General features: G+C 45.8%; 1 protein-coding gene across 1 annotated transcript in view; it reads left to right on the top strand.

Moving 5' to 3' along the window:
• The first annotated feature begins 1547 nt into the window (after positions 1-1547).
• The window catches only part of cdh2 (cadherin 2, type 1, N-cadherin (neuronal)), a 58761-nt gene continuing 40860 nt past the window's right edge, over positions 1548-19448 (top strand). Inside the window, exons 1-2 of the mRNA XM_068602378.1 lie at positions 1548-1894; positions 3677-3785. Coding sequence (XP_068458479.1) covers positions 1835-1894; positions 3677-3785 — 169 coding nt within the window. The 5' untranslated portion in view covers positions 1548-1834. The remainder of the gene's footprint in view (positions 1895-3676; positions 3786-19448) is intronic.

The raw sequence follows: 19448 nt of genomic DNA, 5'->3' as shown, positions 1-19448 counted from the left end.
TGTTTATTATTTGGAGATGGAATAAGTATATAGATACATATTTTTCCTTTTTCCTTGTGTGCCAAAACGGAAAAATCTCGGTGTCACAGATGCAATCTCTTCCATGGGCTTCTTGGTAGTTAATTAGATGTCAGCAGCACAACCAAGGTAATTTAACCTTCATCAGCCTGTATCACATGAGAAGATAATGTTAGGGAATTATTCATTGCATATTTTAGTGAGACATGAAAAAAAGCTTTCCTCGTGGATTTGAGGATTAGGCGAAGTTGAATGAATAGAATGCACAATTCCACGGTGATAGTTTGTGAAACTGTGAGCTTCTTCGGTAGCAATGAGGGAGAGTGTGTGTGTGTGTGTGTGTGTGTGTGCGTGCACGCGCGCGTGTGTGTGTGTGTGCATGGGAGAGGAAGACCCATACACACAAATCTAGCACCAACACATTGACCATTAATAATCCTTCAGATCAAACGTGCAGTAAACAGCAATTATCTCAGGGCAATGTGATCAACATCTCCACCTTATGATCAATAGCAGCTACTCTTTATGCAGACAGAGAGACAACTGATTGAATCCTGGATTGCTCATGGCTGTGACATTCAGAAAGGGCTTTGACAGCAGAGGAGTCTGTCGCTAATAACCATAGAATTCAAAACAACCCGGTCTATCACAATCAGAAATAACAACTGCAACGCAGCACTAATTTGATAACTTCAAATGTAACTTTCAAATAGAGACGCTGTGAACATGTCATGTAGTGCGTATGACGAGGCGCAAACACTGCAAAGTTGTGTCTGGTTTTCGGTTTGTCTTGCGTCGCCTTTCCATGCCAGCTTCATTCCAACCTAATGAGTGTGAGTAAGTGAAACCGGACCATGAGCAAATAAATGGTGACCTCAAAGTGATCCTAACGTGCTAAACAAGTACTGGAGGCCAGGGTGTTGTGATTTAAAACGGTGAGACGGTGAGAAGATTTAATTTGGACAGGGAAAGGACACCTCGGTCCCATCGATGAGAGTCATATTACAAATGCTTGGTATTAATATTGTGTCATTCAAATGGAGAAATACAAAGGCTGTATCAGCAGTTTTGCATTTTCTATACAAAATAGCCGATGCACACAAAACATAAATCAAATATGGATTAATGAATGGATTCAAACTGATTAGCATTACTTGTATTAATTACTTCATCACGACAACAACAAAAATACAAAAAATAAATAAAAGCCATGAATGGCGAGACCCCCGTGAACTTAAAAACTGACGGCCACCCACTGTGAGTGAACATGACTATTATGTGTGAATGTTATAATACTCTGTCATTTGGGATGAAGGTTTAACAAAAGGGGGAGAAGGGGGAGAGAAGGGAAGGGGGGAAGGGGGCTGCTGCTCCGTCCCTGCAGTGAAATTGGCTGTGTGACCAGTAGGGAGAGACAGTGAGATGGGCGGTTTATAGACTCTTTTTTTCCTGTTTTTTCTTCTTCTCTCTCTTCGTGTTTTGTGCTTGACTGGGTGGGAGGGAGGGAGCTGCAGCCTCAGTACCAGGCACCGCTCTCCCTCAGTACCGACTGGATAGAGACCGAGGAGGAGGCTGCCACATGCTGCCGCCGACGCAACCACCACCACCTCTCCTCCTACTGCCTTTGTCGTAGAGGGACCTGTGATTTCCCCCCCCCTCCCCTCCTTTCTCCACCGCGGCCACGCTTTGTACCAGACGGATATTGTTTTTAAATTTTCCCCCCCCTTGTATTGCTCCTTTTTTTTTTTATTTTGAAGGGGTTACACGGATTCCAAAAAGCGAGCAGAGGGAACATTAAGCAGTCGCGGGCGCACCAATGTACTCACTACACGAGGGCAGCGGTCTGTTTCTGCTGCTGGTCTTGGCAGGACTGCAGGTAATGTGTCTTTTGAAATTTATTTTTGAGATGGTTTTTTTTTCTTCCACGGAGCGGTTTCGGTCAGGACTTCCGCCGGACAGTGTTTGGGGCGCTTGTTTTGTTGTTCGGCGGCGGCGACATTTGTTGAGTTACGAGCTCCCCGTCGGGCAGAAAGCTCCCCGACGGGCACTTCACATAGCGTGCAGGTTTTTATTTTGTTGTATATTTTATATTTACAATAAAGTAGGTCTGGCACGTGGTGCACTACCTGGCTAACGGTTCGTTTTTGGGAGGGTATTATATGCGCACGAGGTGCCCGGTGTAGCTCAACCGCTACGCACGTTTGACTGAATTAATTCCAGCTATTAAAAAAAAAAAAAAAAAAAAAAGAGTTAAAATTGGCGATGGCGTAGCCTCGTTTCAGAGTTGAATCTGCTGAATCTTTTATTGTCGGGGAAGTTGGGCGACACCGTGCCCACCACACTAACCCAGTTCTCGTTTGGTTATATTTAGTGTAGGTTTAATATTTATGCAGACGGCTGCAGCGTGTACCCCCAACCCCCGGCGAGTTAATTGCCTCTGGTTAAAAAGAAAAAAGAAGAAGCAACGATGAAAAGTAGTCCAGCACAAAACACGGGCTACGCGGAGCGCATACGCTATCACTGTTAGAATAAAGTGTGCGTCGTTATTAATGTTGTTTTTGGGAAATTATAGTGACTATGTAGGTGCTTTTGCTAAACAGAAAAAAAAAATACCCTCCTCCCTCCCCCTGCACAGTAATAATGCAGCTGTGGCGTCTGTGTGGATACTTCAGTCCACAACTGTACATCCTGGTTGCAGAAACTAGAATTCCAGCTTTTATGCTCCCCCTCTCTGCAAGCATTTTCCATTAAAATTTCTGTGATTACAAATGGCAAGTGGCACAGATACCCACAATGCTCTTTTTTTTCCCACCAGGACTCTTCAAGTTTTACATATTTTTGTTTCTGATGTGCATGCAAAGAGAACAAACGAGGCCAGGCCTCTGAATCAATGCTGAGGTTGTGTGATGGTAGTGTATTTGAACATGGACCTGAACCATCAGTTATGCTCTCGCTTGTGGTTTTCTTACTGTTTGTGATTTGTTTATCTTCTGCAACATTCATACTTAAGGGAAACACCCAGTGATTCAGAGATTCAGATATGTATATTTTTTTTGCTTTGCTTTGCTACATCCCCATTATTCTCCAAACCCTTTGTGTTGACACCCTAAGCAGAGTTTTTCTTTTCGAGACGAGGCAACAAAAAAAAGCACTATATTGATCACAGCGATCGCCTTGCAGTCTCGTTAGACATCAGCAGTTGTTCTTTCTTGTTTATTCCGACATTTACACTTAAATGTTTATTCCTACGACAGTGGATCGTCAGCATTTACTTTTTTTCATTGCTTTGTTCCTGTACTTCAGAGTGGAATGTTTATCCAGAGTAAAGAGTGTGTTGATCAGAGGGACTTGGTCGTGGCCCCCTCCCTGGGCCCGGGCCCCTCCAGGGGTACAAATGGAGCTTGTTCTTGCCTAGCCATGCTTTTTGGCTAATGCTTAACCCTTTTGGCCTCATTATCCTAATTGCGGTCCCTGCTGCAAAAACAACAGATGCTTTTGTACAACTGTTGGGGACTTTCGGAACGTGACCAAGAGGTTTTTGGAGGGCAACAGAGTGCAATTCTTTTTCTTTTTTTTTTTTCAAGGTTGATTTATGACTCATTGTCCCCCCCGCTGCCCCCCACTCACTTCCTCCCCTTTCCCTCCCCCTCCATTACAGATTGCAGCAGAGGGCAGGGGCACCCCACCATGCAGACCAGGCTTCTCTGAAGATGTATACAAGGTTGTGGTGCCAGATATCACGGAGAAAGGACGTCCCCTTTTCAACGGTGAGTGGTGAAATATTCGCACTGCTGGATTCTTGTTATGTCTCTGTGTGCGTGTGCGTGTGTATTTGTGCGTGTGTGTGTGTGTGTGTGTGTTCGCCTCCATGTGTTACATTTCTGGGAGGATCAGAACAAGCCTGACATGTTTAAACAATTAGCTTCGGTGTAGCCATGTTGTACTGCAAGTGGTGTAGTTTGCCTTGTAAACCAGCTCAAATGTGGTTCAACTTAACCATGTCGCTCCTGTCAGTTTTGCTTACATGCTGTTTTATTACTTTTTCTTTCTTTCTTTCTTTCTCTTTAGCTGACTCAAACATGTGCACGTTGTTCACTAAGTGCTAGATCATACATTGCGGCTAAACGGTTTGTGTTTTGCAGTTAGCGTTTTGTTTGCGAAGAATATTAACCGCTGTCGTTAAAAGTGGGACAACTCTGTTGATCACACGGGTCAGAAAAAAAGTCCATTGCACAGCGATTTGAACACTTTTGATGCACAACTTTGATCAAGCAAGTAACTAGCTCCAAAGACGCCCCTGTGCCTTGAATGCTGTAGCATTTCATTATTCCTCTTACCATATGCCATTATTGTGCATCAGTCTTGTTCTAATTTAACATCTCTTTAGTCCAAATTCAAACCATACGTGGGGATGTGTTTCAGTCCGTTTCTTCTTTTTTTTAAAAAACGCTTTTAAGCCTTAAAGGTTCCTGCTCAAATCCCAAACGGTAATGGATCCATTCACAGTGTTGCATCGCTAAGCCCACTCCGTGGTAGTAATAACAGCAATTTAATTCTCTTTCAAAAATGTTTGTCACGGCAGTCGTCGTTCTGTGCGGAAGCCAGACGCGAGAGCTTTGCAAAAACACATAACCTGGTGCAAAGAAGAAAGTGAAAAATAATGATTTATTTTCCGCAGTAGCCTATTACACTGCAGCGAGCATGACCAATACTACCTCTTTGGAATTTAATATTGTCAAAATGAGGATGCAACAACCATGAAAGAGTATGCAGGCCTACACACGGCAATAAAAAAAAAAAAGCCGGGAATATATCACCAGTGTGCTATTAGGGAGGATGGAGCCTTGAGGTCATTTGGACCAGAAGACATCCACACTTGTGTTGGATTTCACAGTGTGTGCCTAAAACTTGCACGCTGTCGTTAGTGTGAGTCAGATAGGGAGGGAGGGGGCTAGCAATGACGAGAGAAGAAAGGGGGCGAGGGAAGAGTGCTTTCTATGGGTGGGTACAGCTTTCACTGGGCTCTACCTTATGCACAAGTTCCGTCCGTTTGATCCTGCAGGTGATGGATTTCCCTCTGTTGGCTTGTGGATGAGCCGTGACCTGGGGTAATCAGGTTCCCTTTTGTTTGCTGCCCCCCCCCCATCACTCCCTTTCCTCCTTTCTCTACGTCCCACCCCCTCCCCCAGCGAGCTGTTGCTCTGTGGGGACTTCCTTGACAGAGAGGGGCAATCCTGTGTCATTGTAATGCAGCGGGGCTCAGCAGCAGCGTGGGCTGATGTTAATGAAACTGCATTCTCTAATGAAAAAGCTCCTGTGGCATGTTTTTGAAAGACAAAGCCCCCACAGTGTGGAGGGCATGCACAAAGTTTTTGTACTTTGCCTCCACCATGCTGGTTGGGGATATTGTTTTTTGACCAGGAGCTGAGAGTTGTTGTTTTTTTGTCTCATTCATATTCATGTTTCTATAGCTGCATGTAGCCTACTTTTGCTTAAGTTTCCTTGCATTTCATTAGCTGTGTTAATGCTGCCCCAAAAGGCCTCGGACAATGATTGAAGGAGCATTGAGCGACTCGTTTTTGGGCCGGTTTTCTACTTTCCTGAAGGTCTGCACCCATTTCAACAGAATAACCCAGTCGGCTAACTCCAGTCTCCCCGGGCTGGTAGTGTAGCGAAGTTGAAGTAAGCCTCGCTCACATATCCGTGTAATACTATCTGTACATTGTGTGAGGGTTCCGTAATGGGAGTCCATCGCTCGTATTGTATTGCCTTTGACCCAGGTTTATGCATGAGATGCAGCAGGGGGGAGCAGTTGTATATCTTTGTCCCATCTAATTGCAGTTTCTCTGTTTTGTTACTGATAAAGAGAATACACATCATGCAGTTTGTAAAAACCTGGAAGTGGGGGATGGGGGAGGCATAAACGGCTGACATTGTATGTGCTAAACTAAAGGTATCCTGTGGATTTGACGACAGCAATTGTGGCCAAGCAAAGCGGTTAACGTAGCTATTTGACTGTTAGATTTTAATCACGTTCCTCAATGGGAGGAGGAGGGGGGGACTAGACTTTAACTGTTAGCTGGCCAAGTGATGCCCCATTGATTCTCAATACATTTGTTAAAAATACATTTCCTAAAAGTTGCTTGGCAGAGCAGCACGGGGGAGAAGCCAGGAAAGGACAATTATCCTTGTTATGCGAACTCCTCTTCGGTGATCCATTAAAGGAGGTTACGCTCATTGTTTGCAGATGCAAAACCGCGTCAGGATTAGGGGGTTACCCGCCGTCTACCCTCTGGGGGCCCGTATGACCTTGCTTTTAATCTCGGAAATATTTGCTCTGGCCCGATGCTGAGCAAAACCACCCGACGCAAGTTAATCATTATCAGACCATCGTGCAGATGAAAGTCCTGCAACATTTTGTGCGGCGTTTCCTCTTATCTTGTTTAGTCGCTTGATAAAGTGACTTGTTTTACAGAATTACATTTAATTTTAGGTCGGGCTGCGGGTGTTTTGCCTCTGGGTGTCTAATGGAATTCCAGTGGCTTCGGAGAGCTGACACACATACCATTTTTTTTTTTCCAGATGAGGTCTTTAAAGTGGGGTTGCAAAGTGAGTCGGAGCATTATTCAGCAGAGGTTTCCCTCCCTAAAAAGTGGGTTAATTAAAAGCTCAAAAGCCTAATTGAGCCTAATACACTCTCTTATGCTGCTGCTTGGCCACCCCTCCCCCACCCCACAAGCATGTATTCTGCTTAAATCTTTCCTACCCAGCCGTGTGTTTTGCTTCATCTCTTTTCTTGTGTGACTATTATGGCAAGAGGAGTACGGCTAGTGTCTGCTCTAGCTTTGGTTGGCCAGGGTGCCGGCTCCACAGAATGAGTTCGAGGGGGAGGGATTCACAGTTGACCAGTTTAATAATGTGATTGTAACAATTAGTGTCGACGGCGAGAACATAACCTCCGAAGTGCCGTCAGGTTCTACACATATATATATATATATAAATATATATATATATAATCTCTCAGAATTTTCTGTTAATCTATCATTACCTCTCTTCTCGCTGTTTGTTTAAGGCAACCCTTTTAAACAAACAACATTTCACCCTTTTGACAAGAAAAACACTCCGTTTGCACACTCTTTGCGGCGACCAAAACCATTTCTCGCGTCGTTCTGGTTGTCGGCGCCCCCGTTCAAGATTCAGACGGCTCTAGGTACAGCTGGGGCCGCTCAGATGTGTTTAAGGGGCCCCAGTGTTTGGCGAGACATGACCCTGCTTGACCCTCTCCTGTAAACTGGGCCGAGTGCTCAGCAACACACTTGGTCCTTTTCCTTTTTTTTTCCTGCTCTCTGATTTGGGATGAGACTGGTGGGAGGGGATTTTTCCTCATGAGGTATAGATAAAATGAAAGACCAGCCAAAGAGGCCCTGACCCGTCACCGGGGGAGGCCTCATGTTGTTCCGACCTGCGGAGTCGATCGTTTATCTCTTGGAGAAACAAGACAAAAGGCAAATTAACCAAATAATGTTGGGCATTAAATCACTATTATGGCCCTTGTAATATGGGCCGAAAACTTTAAAGGACCCTCTCTGGAACATTGCAGAATTTTTGCAGCTCTTTTGCTTATTGAAATATTTAGCTTAGGTCGATGACGTTGAGGAGACAACCTCACCCCGATCTGCTGAAGTCCGACGTGATAAAGAATAGAGTGGCTGCCATTGAGATGGTTTGTGTTTGAGGTGTAGGAGGTCTTCATCGACGTCTGTGCTGATGTTGAATAATTCAGCAGTCAAACATGACTTTCCTAATATTCAAATCCCCCGATTCAAGATGAGATCCATGAGGAGCAGTCATACAGCAGATGAAGCAAGATGACACACACACACACACACGCACACGTACGCGCACTCACACACACACACACACACACACACACACACACACACACACACACACACACACAGTTTTCTTTCTTTCTGGAAGTGGATCAATGAGTCCAGGGTCTTCGTTTGCAGTGATCAATATATATTGTAATGTAGGCAGCGCTCCAATTCCCAGCTCAAGCATCGCCGACCGGCTGGCTGGTTGGAGTTGAATTTGTTTGATTCTTTATTGTTATCCGCCTCCAAACATTTATTTTCATTTCCTGTCACTGAGTCTATTTTTTTTTCTTCTTTTTCTTGGGAGCCACATGGCCTAGATAACCACCACATATTGTGACAGCAGATTGAATCTCGGCGGTGCGAGGTTTTGGGAAGTAACCTTTGATGCAGTTTGCCTCCAGTGTGACGGGGGAAGGAGACTGGGCCGAATGCTCGTGCTAGGGCCACCACAGCCATTTGTCAGAGGATCGTGGCTCCGTTGCGGTCCTCGGGCCATATTGTAGAACTGAAAGAGTGATGTTAGCGCATTAAAACGCAGGCAGCCATCTGTGGCTAATGTGTGGGTGTGTTTTTTTCTCAGTCTGCTGGGTGGCATGACAGAATGAGCCTTAGTTTATGTATGTCTGACCTTTTTTTTTTTTTAAGGCTCTTTAGTTCTGGACTAAACCAAACGATAGTCTGATGATACTGCCGCCACATTTGGAGGCACACAGGTTATCTACATTTAGCCAATGCTAAATGTAGAAAAAGTAGGACTAACGCTAACCTGATGGCGTCTCATCACCTCGGTTCATGTTTTCTCTTCAGCTGCAGGCCCTAACCCCCGGCACCCGACGGTGTGCGGCTCTGACATTGGGCTGTAGTTTAGGTATCCCTCTCGCATGCCTGCCGTGAATGTGCGTGGGGGGTTGTCCTTGGCATATAATTAGCTTGTTCAATCCAGACGGCTCTTGGTGGTGGTGGTGGTGGTGGTGGTGGTGTTGTTGAAGGGCAGCTCCTGGTAACAATAGACTTCTATAACTAGCTGGAGGTTTATGGACCTCGATCACTTGACTGTAAAATCAGCAGCCAGGCTGCGCTGTATAATCCGACTGCGTCTGGTTAAATGCAGATTGTAATTAGTCTTTCGCGAGAGGCAGGCGGCTACATTTGCCGAATCAGAGAATGTCGTTGTCTTATCCACCCCCCACGCCCCAACCCCCACAGGATGTGAAAAAGCAAGACCGGCCGCTGCATTGCGCCGTCACACGGTCGCGTCAAGGTTGGAGGGCTTTTATAGGTTATTTGGTTCTAGATCACACCTGGACCCCTGCAGCTCGATGCGCTATTGCTACGGAGGCTTTCTTTCTTCTTCTTCTTCTTCTTTTTTTTTAAATTGATGTGTGTGCTTCCATTTACAAGACTGTCAAAAGAGAAAAGATTTATATATTCTGTTAAAACGATAACTCCCTGTTTGCAGTTTGGCCCCCACATAGGAGAGGGAGCTGGGATCCTTCTCGCCAATTCTTGTGCTGCCTAACTGGCCCACCGACCGGCGTGTTTCTTTTATATTCCTTTTTTAAAATGTTATTTACCGTGAAGAACGCCCTGGAAGTGCATAAGATCACCCGCTATGTAATGAGGCTGTGTATAAATAGCTGTAATGACCTGGCATTTTGCATACATGCCTCGGTAGAACGAGGCTGGGGATATTTTTCAAACGCTAGAACAAGTGTGGGAAAGGAAATGCCAGCTTGCACCTTGAAGACAATACATCAGCACTATAGAGTGAATTGTTTACTTTACCTGGGACTGATTTGTGGATTTCAGGGCCATTCCTCTTCCGTGAGACAGTCCTTTTTGGGGGTGGAGGGGGCGGTGGCAGCAGAGCAAACAGCTCCATATCTCTTTCACAGATCCTGTCTCTACAAAGAGAGCTCTGTTTGCAGTGTTGCCCCAGCTGTTTATTGTGCAATACCCCCGTTCAATTTATTTTTTTGCCCACGGTTTCTCCCTCTGCAGGGCTGTTTTTTTTTCTTCTTCTTCATTACGTTTGGCTAAGTGAGAGCATAGAGAGCCTTGGCTTCACTTTTTACATCAACAGACCTGTGAAGTGAAGCCACTCCCAGTCCCTACTATTTTCTCTCTCTCTCGCACACTCTCATCAAATCTTTTGTTCTAAAGGCAGTGCGTTTGGCTTCTGCTTTTGTTGCTTTCAGGGAAGAATGCATTCACTGGCTGCCCAGATGTAAATTCAACAGAGCTGAACCACAGACAACGGGCAGACACAAGGTCTTTTTGTGCAGGGTCAAACCGGGAAGCCAATACTCAAATGAATATATTAATGAGGCTTTGAGCAAACTTAGAAAATAGACACAGAACCAGCCTTGTGTTTTAGCCTCCTTCTTTATTGAGAGTGACACACATAGCTCACATTGCGTTCGACGGGGTAGGAGGGGGGGGGGGCTACATGAATCGGCGCGCCATTCTGCCAACAAAAGAGAGAAATTTGAAGCAGGGACACGTTAATTGACCCAGATACTGTAACCATGTTCACAAAAGCCAATATCCTGCCTGAGGGAGAAACGTCTACCTCCTGCAGGGTGGGGCGGGGGCATGCTGACTATTGTGTTCCGGCGGGGGGGGGTGGGGCTTCAATTTCAACGCACCAGCGCCTCTCTGGACACCGGCCTCTGAGGAGTCACTGGGTCGTATCTCGTGACATTCTCCATGCGTCCTCCTTCCCATCCAGCCCTATATCACCTCCGCCACTCCCTTCCTCCCCTCCCCCACCCTCTCTCCTGCCACTACGTGAGCCATAAGATGGAGCAGCTCCCTTGGCTCCGTACAATGATTGATGTGACTTAATTGAGTAATGCAAGGACAGTACTGCAGCATTTAGTGCTTTATTCTTTAACTGAGTTTGTCTCTCGGAGTGACCTTGGTCACTCCACGGTATCAGATGCAAGTGTGATGTGGGATCTAAGTGGCAGCGATATGTTTTAAAGGATGGATGGCGAAATATATATTTTTTTCACGTTGTGTTTTTTCACGCGCTGTACATAAATGACATCATTGCTTGACTTACAGTAAAATGTATCTTTTCATTTGATGTTAATTGGATTGGTGACTCGGAACGCTTCCTTCCACACCCCTCCCGAGCCGGTGACTCATCAGATAAGCATATGTAGTCCGTTATATTACTTGTCTCAAGTGATCTACTGTTACCGGGTCTTGCTGACACCAGTGTCTGCCATCACCGTGCGGATATTATGATTGACCCGCGGCAATATCTAGTCTCCATTTGAGCGTGCACACTATGGCAGTGAGCAACACATCGCTGTGCAGCCTGCGTTGTCTGGGTTTATATTATCTCTGCCTCTGTCGATATTTACTGAGGCATTAAAGAGCGTGCAGCATGTCGCCACTTTATTTCCTGTAGCACTGCCTGCTCAGCAGGACAGGAGATTCGGAGGGTGGAGGGGGCGGTTCCTACTGAAGGGTGTAACGGCTGCTACAAGATGAAGGGCCTGCTAATTTCTAAAACATGTCAAGTCAGATTGAGCCAGCACAAACGAGATGGCGAAGACAAAAGGCACGTGGCAGAGCGGTATAATTGCGATTTTTGCTTTCTCCACTCGTAAACGACTTCCTGCCTCAAAAGTTGTGAGCACAATGAAAGGTATTGTGGAGGTGCTACAACGGTCGTATTACCAGCTGCTCGAGGTGGCTGTGTTCGTAAATTGCGTCGCACTAAAGACTTCGGAACAGACCTCGCTACAATTTACATTTTAGTCTCCAGCCTCTGGTTTCCATTCGGCTGTGTTTTTTTTTTCACCCCCGGCCGGGCAGTTACACATCCCGCTCGTGTGAGGTTGTGAGCTGGGAGAGGCCGTCCATTTCGAGCTGTTCAAAATCAATATTTACGTTCAAATCTCATCAGCACACGACAATGACTCTGCTTGTGTTTGGGATTAGCGGGAGATCATTTTCTCCCTAAAACAAGGGAGAAACGAGTGAAACCTGCCAGCGAGAAAGTCAACGTATGCAGTGCAATCCAGCATGCCCAAAGTCCACGCTTCTAATAGGGCAAACTTACGGGTTACATCTGTATGAAAACACGTTTTTAGATTTTAAAATGATGGCTGCTAACATGATGAAGCGTTCGAGGTCGCAGTATGACCAGAAACACCTGAGATGATCGAATCTGAACGTGTTTTCGAGGAGGGGAAGAAAAATAGTCAAATGCGTTACGGTCGGTGTCGGTGTTGCCATTTTCCGGAGACGTTGACTGTCCACCGTGCGCCGTGTTTACCAGCCTCCCATCCAACCGTCCCTCCGATTCCACCAAAGTGCAACGCACTCGATCTTTTATAGATCATGTGTCAGCCCTTCACTCTCACACTAAGTGTTCTAAGCACTGTGACCTTTGTAGAAGATAAGCTTCCGTTCGGCCGACTTGAGGAGTTTGGAATAACAGCGTCAACCATTAATTTATGGCATTGCTAACCATATGAGATCTATGAGCCAAGGTTATTGACCTTTCATGCCTGTCACTGGTGATAGAGGGAGCGAGAACCAGCAGAGAAATGAATTGGGCTTATTAAGGAGCTGGGCTTTGAATCTAACCGTGAGGGTGGGGGAACTTTATCCTCCAGTTTTCTCTTTCATTTAAATCATTACTTCCTCCTTTTTTTTCTCCTTTTTTTTAACACCGTTTGACCAATTGATAGCAGGAGTTCCACTGAATCCTAATGCTTCCCTGACCGTGTCTGGAAGAGATCCGGGCGCAGTGCGTGAAATGCCTGACGGATTAACACTTGGAGCTCAAAATGCATTACTGAGGCCCATCTTCAACTGAGGTCATTATTATCAGATGAGGGATTTTGTGGATTCGGAATCACTAATCAAAGCTTTGACACAGAGGCGATTTTGCAAGACTTTTAGCTGTTTTATTTCAAGCCACAAATCTTTTTTGCCAATGTGGGTCTTGTTCTTGTACTTACTTTGGGTTTTTAGCTGTAAGACAAAGGGTTAGAGAGAGCTGCATGGGCAGATACAACAACAACGACGACGACAACAACATTTGAATCAAATAAAGCATGTAAAGAATGCCGCGGACAGAGGAGACCGTGCGCATGTTATTTCAGCCCTGTCCTCCCCTCAGAGCTTCCCGTCTGCAAAAACCTGGTGGGAGGCAAGGGAGGCATGCATTTATATTGGATCAACGTGCTATGATGTTATTTTTTTCCAGCTCCACTTGTGTTTATAATCATACCCCGTTCCCTTGTGGGAGGGAGTGTTCAACTAAAACCCTTTTTTATTGACTCTGGAGAAGCTCATCTCTGCCTGATGCATTGTTTGTACATAGGACCACAATCGCATCCCGGTGGATACAACTCGGGAACTCGCCCCGTGAATGTGCTTCTGTTTATTAGAAGCACATCCCCCGCAGGGTCCAACTTTAAGGACGTTCTTAATATCGCGCCATTTTTTTCCGTTCATACCGCCGATATTACGAGTGTGCATAGCTATAACCTCGTTAGGAGAGCAAGAACGGAGACGGGGCCACTGATGATGCTTCAGCCGCCCTCTGTAGTGTTAATTGAGAGCGGCCTGTTGAATTTTTCAAGTGTTTGTTTATCTGTGACCAGATGAGGATGAGGTAAAACGACTAATGCATGAGAATTGCGTAAATGTGAGGCTCGCTCGGGTATTTGTGTGTGTGTGTGCTGAAGGGGGGACGGGACTTATTTGCATGCTGAGGTGGACTACTTATCAAAATGGACAGGATGTGCAACCAAAAAAAAAAGTTATCTTCGCCTGTGGGCAACAGTGGGGTATGCGTGAGTGGGAGGGCTATTCTGGACCAGAAAAGCTCCGTATCGCAAAAAGCTTATACCTTGAGGGTGGACTGTGGACAAGTGGGTGCCAGCTGATTGGGGGAAACATGCACTCCGGTTATGATCGCACCGCAACCAAATATAGCTGTCACTCTGAAGCTGAAGAAGTTCACACACAGTTCAGTTGCGTTGAAGGGGGGGGGGGGGACCAGCTAATACCGGGGGAAAAAGAGCTTTTACGAGAGAAGTCGACAAGCTGGCCTTATTATTATTTTTATAAAATTTACACTTTCTCTTTTAAAGGAATTGCCTCAGCTGTTGCTCCCACTGCGGGACACTTTGTTGTCCGGGACCCAACGTGCTTCCCTTAAAGGCACCGTCTGGTTATCAGAAGCTAATGGGATAAAATCACACCTTTTTTTTTTTGTCAGCTTGTTTTAGCAACAAACAAGCTGACAAAAAAAAAAACTCCGCCAGAGAGCGTCGCACCATTCTTTGGTCGATGCAAATGTTGCTGTGATTACGGGTGTTAGTAATGGATAACGACATTTATTGTGTTAACCTGACTTACTCTGATGTAGCGAGTGATTTAGAATCTCTCAGTGGATGATGGAGCTGTCAGTCAAAAACTCTCCGCGTGAACATCGGGGCTGCTCCCCTGTAAGTCATTTTTAGTCAAAGATTGAGATTTTCTTGAGACTGAGCCACGACTCGTTATTCCTCCCTGGAAACCTTTCAGACAACAATTAGGGCGAAGCAACATATCAACATCATATTGATCCTGATATGAGACTGGATATCGCCTCCGGATGTGGATATCGTACTCTGGCACGTGTGCTGTCTTTTCCTGGTTTCAAAGGCTGCATTACGGTAAAGTGATGTCATTTCCCGAGCTCACCAGTCTGCTTTCACTCTTCTATCACTTGCCTTTACACATAAAGTCCATATTACTGATGATTATCTATCAAATATGTCATTGTGTAAATATTTAGGCAAAGCACCTGCGGCCGTTCGTACTTTGTCGACATCAAAATATTTGATCAAAAAGTATTTGTGACATTTTTTTCCCAGATTGCCCAGCCCTAGTTTTGACATATCTGTCAGCTAAATGATGGAAAGATTAACTTGTTATGGTGGAGAAGGAGCCTGCTCGGCTGAGAACGGAGCACCTTCATTAAGTAAACTCTGGATGACTGGCCAAGAACATAAACCATCAGGTTGACATGGCATTATTACCTCAGCGTTTAGTGTTGGTTTAAAGCAACTCCCCCCCGCAGCCTTAGTGCACACGCACAGCCTGTCTTAGGGGCTCTTATTGGATAAATAGCAGAAAAATAACTGTGGTGATCCTGTTTGAATGTTTCCCCCTCTGTCCTACCAAGAATGTGTTGTCTAGGAGAGCCGAGGTCAGAAGACACAAACGGGCCTTTGTTCGGCCTTCACCGGGCTTATTCTGCACGGAGCGTCCGTGGCAGGCAACACTGGCACACATTGTTCCTTCATCCGTCCGCAGAAAGATTGGTTAGCTGATCAACGGCGAATATTTATTCATGAGTTTTTATTCATCATCATTTATTCATTTAGCTACGCATTCTTCTCTTCCAAATTGGAATAAACGAAAGTGTGTGAAGTGTTTCTAAATAAATAAATAAATAAAATAAAACGCAATTCCGACAGAACTCGCAGTAGCTGCGGATTGATGTGTGGAAGAGATCCTTCTTTTTCTTTTTTTAGCATCATAGAAATTTGATGATACAAGACGGAGTACAATAAAATCCACTTTGGATTGGGTATAGTGCATGCCCAGATGACTTCAGACTTGAATCCGAGATTGGTGCTAAAGCACAACTGTGTGAATGTAAAGGCTGGCGGGTCATCCTGGTTTTTAAAGGTGATTCGTCCAACGGTTTCGCCACCGCTGACGAGTCCACTCGGTTCAATCTCGCAGGAAAACGGTGCGGCCGGTGTTGCTTTTAACGGCAGACGACCTAACAACCTGAGGCGTCTCACGCTGCACACCTCATGAACAGAGCTGCTGCAAGCATTGAGGGGGATGAGTGTGCGGCAGTGGCTGTTGGACCTTGCTGACGACTTGAACGGCATCGCATTGAACTCGGGGCCCCTGCAGGCGAGCGCGGTGTCGAGTCTATCCTCCGGTCACCCCCCCTCCCCGCTCCCGCCCGACCTCCGCTTATTGGCCCGTCTGCGGTGCGCTTTGAGAAAAATGCAACTGCACAAGCATTGATTTGTGTGTTTGAAATAAGGCGGTCCGGACACTGTGCACATGCATAAATGGGAGTATTTTTCATTCCATCTCCATATCCATCCCCGTCTCTCTCCCCCCTACAGACACGCACACACTTCTCGCAAATCCTTTCTTAGTGCGGCGCACTGGCGAGACGGCGGTGCCTCAGCCGCTTATCATGCCTTCCACCAGACCACCAGAGGGGTCTGAGCATGTGTATACAGGCAGCTGTGCACCACTGTTAAAGTCCACTCTGTGTGGGATAAGTGGGGATTGGCATGTACTCTGCCCTTCAGAGCGCGTTTCATCTGCTCAGAAATGCGACAGCTGGGCAGAGCTTCCTTTTTTTTTTTTTTTTGTTGCTTTTTTTTGTGTGGCTCCTCCCACATGAGAAGGACGGATGGATAAGTGAGATGTAAAGAGAGAAGACGGGGTGAAAGAAGGGATGTGGAGAGCTGGGCCGCCACAAGCATCCTGACTGTGGCTTGGGGCAAAGCAAATGTTGGCACATGTGTTATGAGTTAGCGCTGACATAAGTGTTTTTGAGAGCGGCCTAACACATTAAGGATGTGTGGCTGGCTCCGTTACGTTCTTTCTTTTACTCTTCACGCCGTAAACCCTGAGCAGTAATGGGAGGAAGGGCATAAGAAGAGTAATTTATGTGCGGAGAAGCCTAAGATGAGTCCTCCCTCCGGGATTAATGGGAGTCTCTGTTCACAGGAAATATGAAAGGCCCTTTGTTGGTAAAGGGCTTGCTGCTGCCAGCAAATAACTACCCCCCGACATATCGAAAGCCCCCCCCCCCCACTCCAACCTCTAAAATCATTGAATCCTCTGCTGCTCATCCTTCACCCCCACCCCCCCCTCCCCCTTTTCCTTTTTCTATAAGCCTGTGTTTTCTGTCAAAGTCGCTCATTTATGATTCTACGCTGCGCCTGCTTTACAGAATCTCAGGAGACACCAGCTCACGTTGTTAGTATTCACTGTCACTTCTAGAGTTCCGGCCATTGGGTGAGCAGAAGGAAGACCAGGAGAAACCGTGCTGTACAGGTGGTGATTCATACTTTCACCGTGTCCAGTCTTAACCCTCTCAATGTTTTGCCCGTATTTTTTCTCTTCGTCTGATGTGTTTTAATTCAGAGACTGGTTATCACATCGGGCGGCACATTACTAGTTTGGCGTGTTTAATGTGTGACCGGCAGGCTGTGCTGGTGGTAAAAGGTTTATTTTTAGTACTTGTGCCGGTGTGTGTTGGTCTGCAGTGTGGAAAAAGCGTAGCTCCTTAGGCTAGGCTAAATAAAGAATGGACTATCAGTGAGGGGAAATGACTGTTTGCCACTACTCTGGCCGGCAGTGTGTCTTTCATCAAGTCACACATCGGTCTCCTCACACCTGCGGCTCAGGACAGGAGGACGAAAGGCTGTTGGCAGGTGTTAATTGCTAAAAGAAAACTCCTGTCTCCTGAGCTGATCCATCAAACTAGTCGTAATCATTTCGGAACAGTATTCTGAAACTACAATTCAAAAGTATTTCACAATCGTTTTGTATTGTTCTTGGCCTCCCCTTTAATTTCAATTTCCTGAATGTTTGGACAAACAAAAAAAAAAACCCTTTTGCCGCTGAGTCTCTCCTGCATGTCCAGCTTTTCATTTCAGCACTTTAAAAAGAAAAGGAAAAGAAAGAAGAAAAACAACTTCATTTACTTGTGCGTCGCTCGGAAGGAAAACAGTTTACTGCAACATCTCTGTCACACCTGAATGAATCTGAACAGACTGTGTGAAGAAATTGCAGTATTCTTTTTTTTTTTTTTTAAATACCAGCTTTACCCTGAAAAAAATCTATATATTTGCTCGCCGTGAATATAAAACACAAAGAAAACGTGCACAGTGACGGTTGTTTTTAACTGTCCCTGATAGTTTCAGCAGTATTTGCGATCCCTGCCTCGGGAGCTCCACAGTGAAAAGCAGAGAATCTATTCGCTCCATATTGACTTCCCCAGGCTGTCTCCAATGGATTTGACATGGATAACGCGGTTGTGTTTGTAGCGAAAGCGGGGGAGGGGCCTTAATAAAAGCAGGAGACCCCCAACTACTTAAAAAAAAAAAAAAGGAGGAGGAGGGAGGAAGAGTGAAATGAAGAAGAGGGAAACTTAACTGAAGAGGGCTCAACTTGGCAAAACCCATGAGGTTGTCAGGGACAACTGAAATGGCTCTCGCACTCCCCTTTAAGACAGCTCAGATGGAGACGTGTATAGGAATACTGAATATGAGCACCGACACTGAAAGGCTGAAACAAAATACACACGTTGGATGTCTGCCTTTTTTTATAAATGATTTATAATTGAGTTCTTCCCGGGCTCTGCTTGGAGAGTAGATGGAGTCGGGCTTTAATGAGCTTCATGTTATTCTATGCTTTGATTGTAATACTGAAGACGCCATTCATTTGTTTAATTTAGGAGACCGGGAGCCGATGTCTGGGCTGGTGATGGGGATGGGGAGGGTTAATGGCCATCCTCTGGAAAGGATAAGGCTTATTAGGTCTGATGGGCCTCCTGTCTCATATAACCTAATGTGGCCATGATAGACAGTGAATTCTGGGTTTGGCTGCATTGGAACTATAAATCGAAAGCATTTTCCCAGGCCCTGGACTTTGTAATGGCCCATTATGAGCCATGTTTGTAGATGGAGCAGCCAGATGTCCCTAATGTGGCGGAGGGTCCAAGGTGGGCTTTGAGGCAACATGCAGTTAAGAGAGAGGAGGAGCACGGACTGGACATTGCCCCTCATTAAAGCGTGCTCTGTGCAAGGAGACTCATAAAAAAAACAAAAACTTTTAATGTTCTTACCAGGGAAGATCCACTATTTGCCCACAATTCCACCGCTGTAAAAGAAGGGAATTGAATTCCATACGAATTCTCCGCTGTCATAGCTCACGGCACCAGCTGTCCGTCCGTGTTAAAATCCAACTGCTGGGCGCCACTCCCTCCCAGTTTGGTGTGTTCCATATGTCGCATTGATCTAAAAAGCTCGGCTCCCACTGGTCTACTTGAGTGGAGGACCTTAGCCTGATTGAGTGGGACATATGCAAGGGCAACATCAAAGATTTCAGTGTTTGGTGTAAGATCACATGGCCCTGGTGATGTTATTGTGATTGATTTATGACGCAAATGATCTCTCTCATGTTACCACTCGCCTTGTTTTTCTCATCCCCTTCCCCTTCTTTCTTAGTGTATATATACTTAAAAGTGTGCTGGATTCCATTGAACTGGCTGTCCTGAAGTGATGATTTCATTTAACCGTCATGGATGGTGTGTCGGTGTCCTACTGTACATGCATGGCAGCACCCATCCATCTCTGGGCACCCTATCTCTTGTTTGTGTTTGGGCTGTGAACCCCCGAGCACAGCTGCCACCAGCACACATCTGAGGGGGGGGGGTAGTAATGCCGATGACCTCCTAATGTGGATTCCAGTCGGGCAGAAAGG

The sequence above is a fragment of the Clinocottus analis genome, unplaced genomic scaffold, assembly GCF_023055335.1.
Source record: "Clinocottus analis isolate CAN_PGR_092001 unplaced genomic scaffold, fCliAna1.0.p SCAF_11, whole genome shotgun sequence".
NCBI lineage: Eukaryota > Metazoa > Chordata > Actinopteri > Perciformes > Cottidae > Clinocottus > Clinocottus analis.
This window is presented reverse-complemented; position numbering and strand designations above follow the sequence as displayed.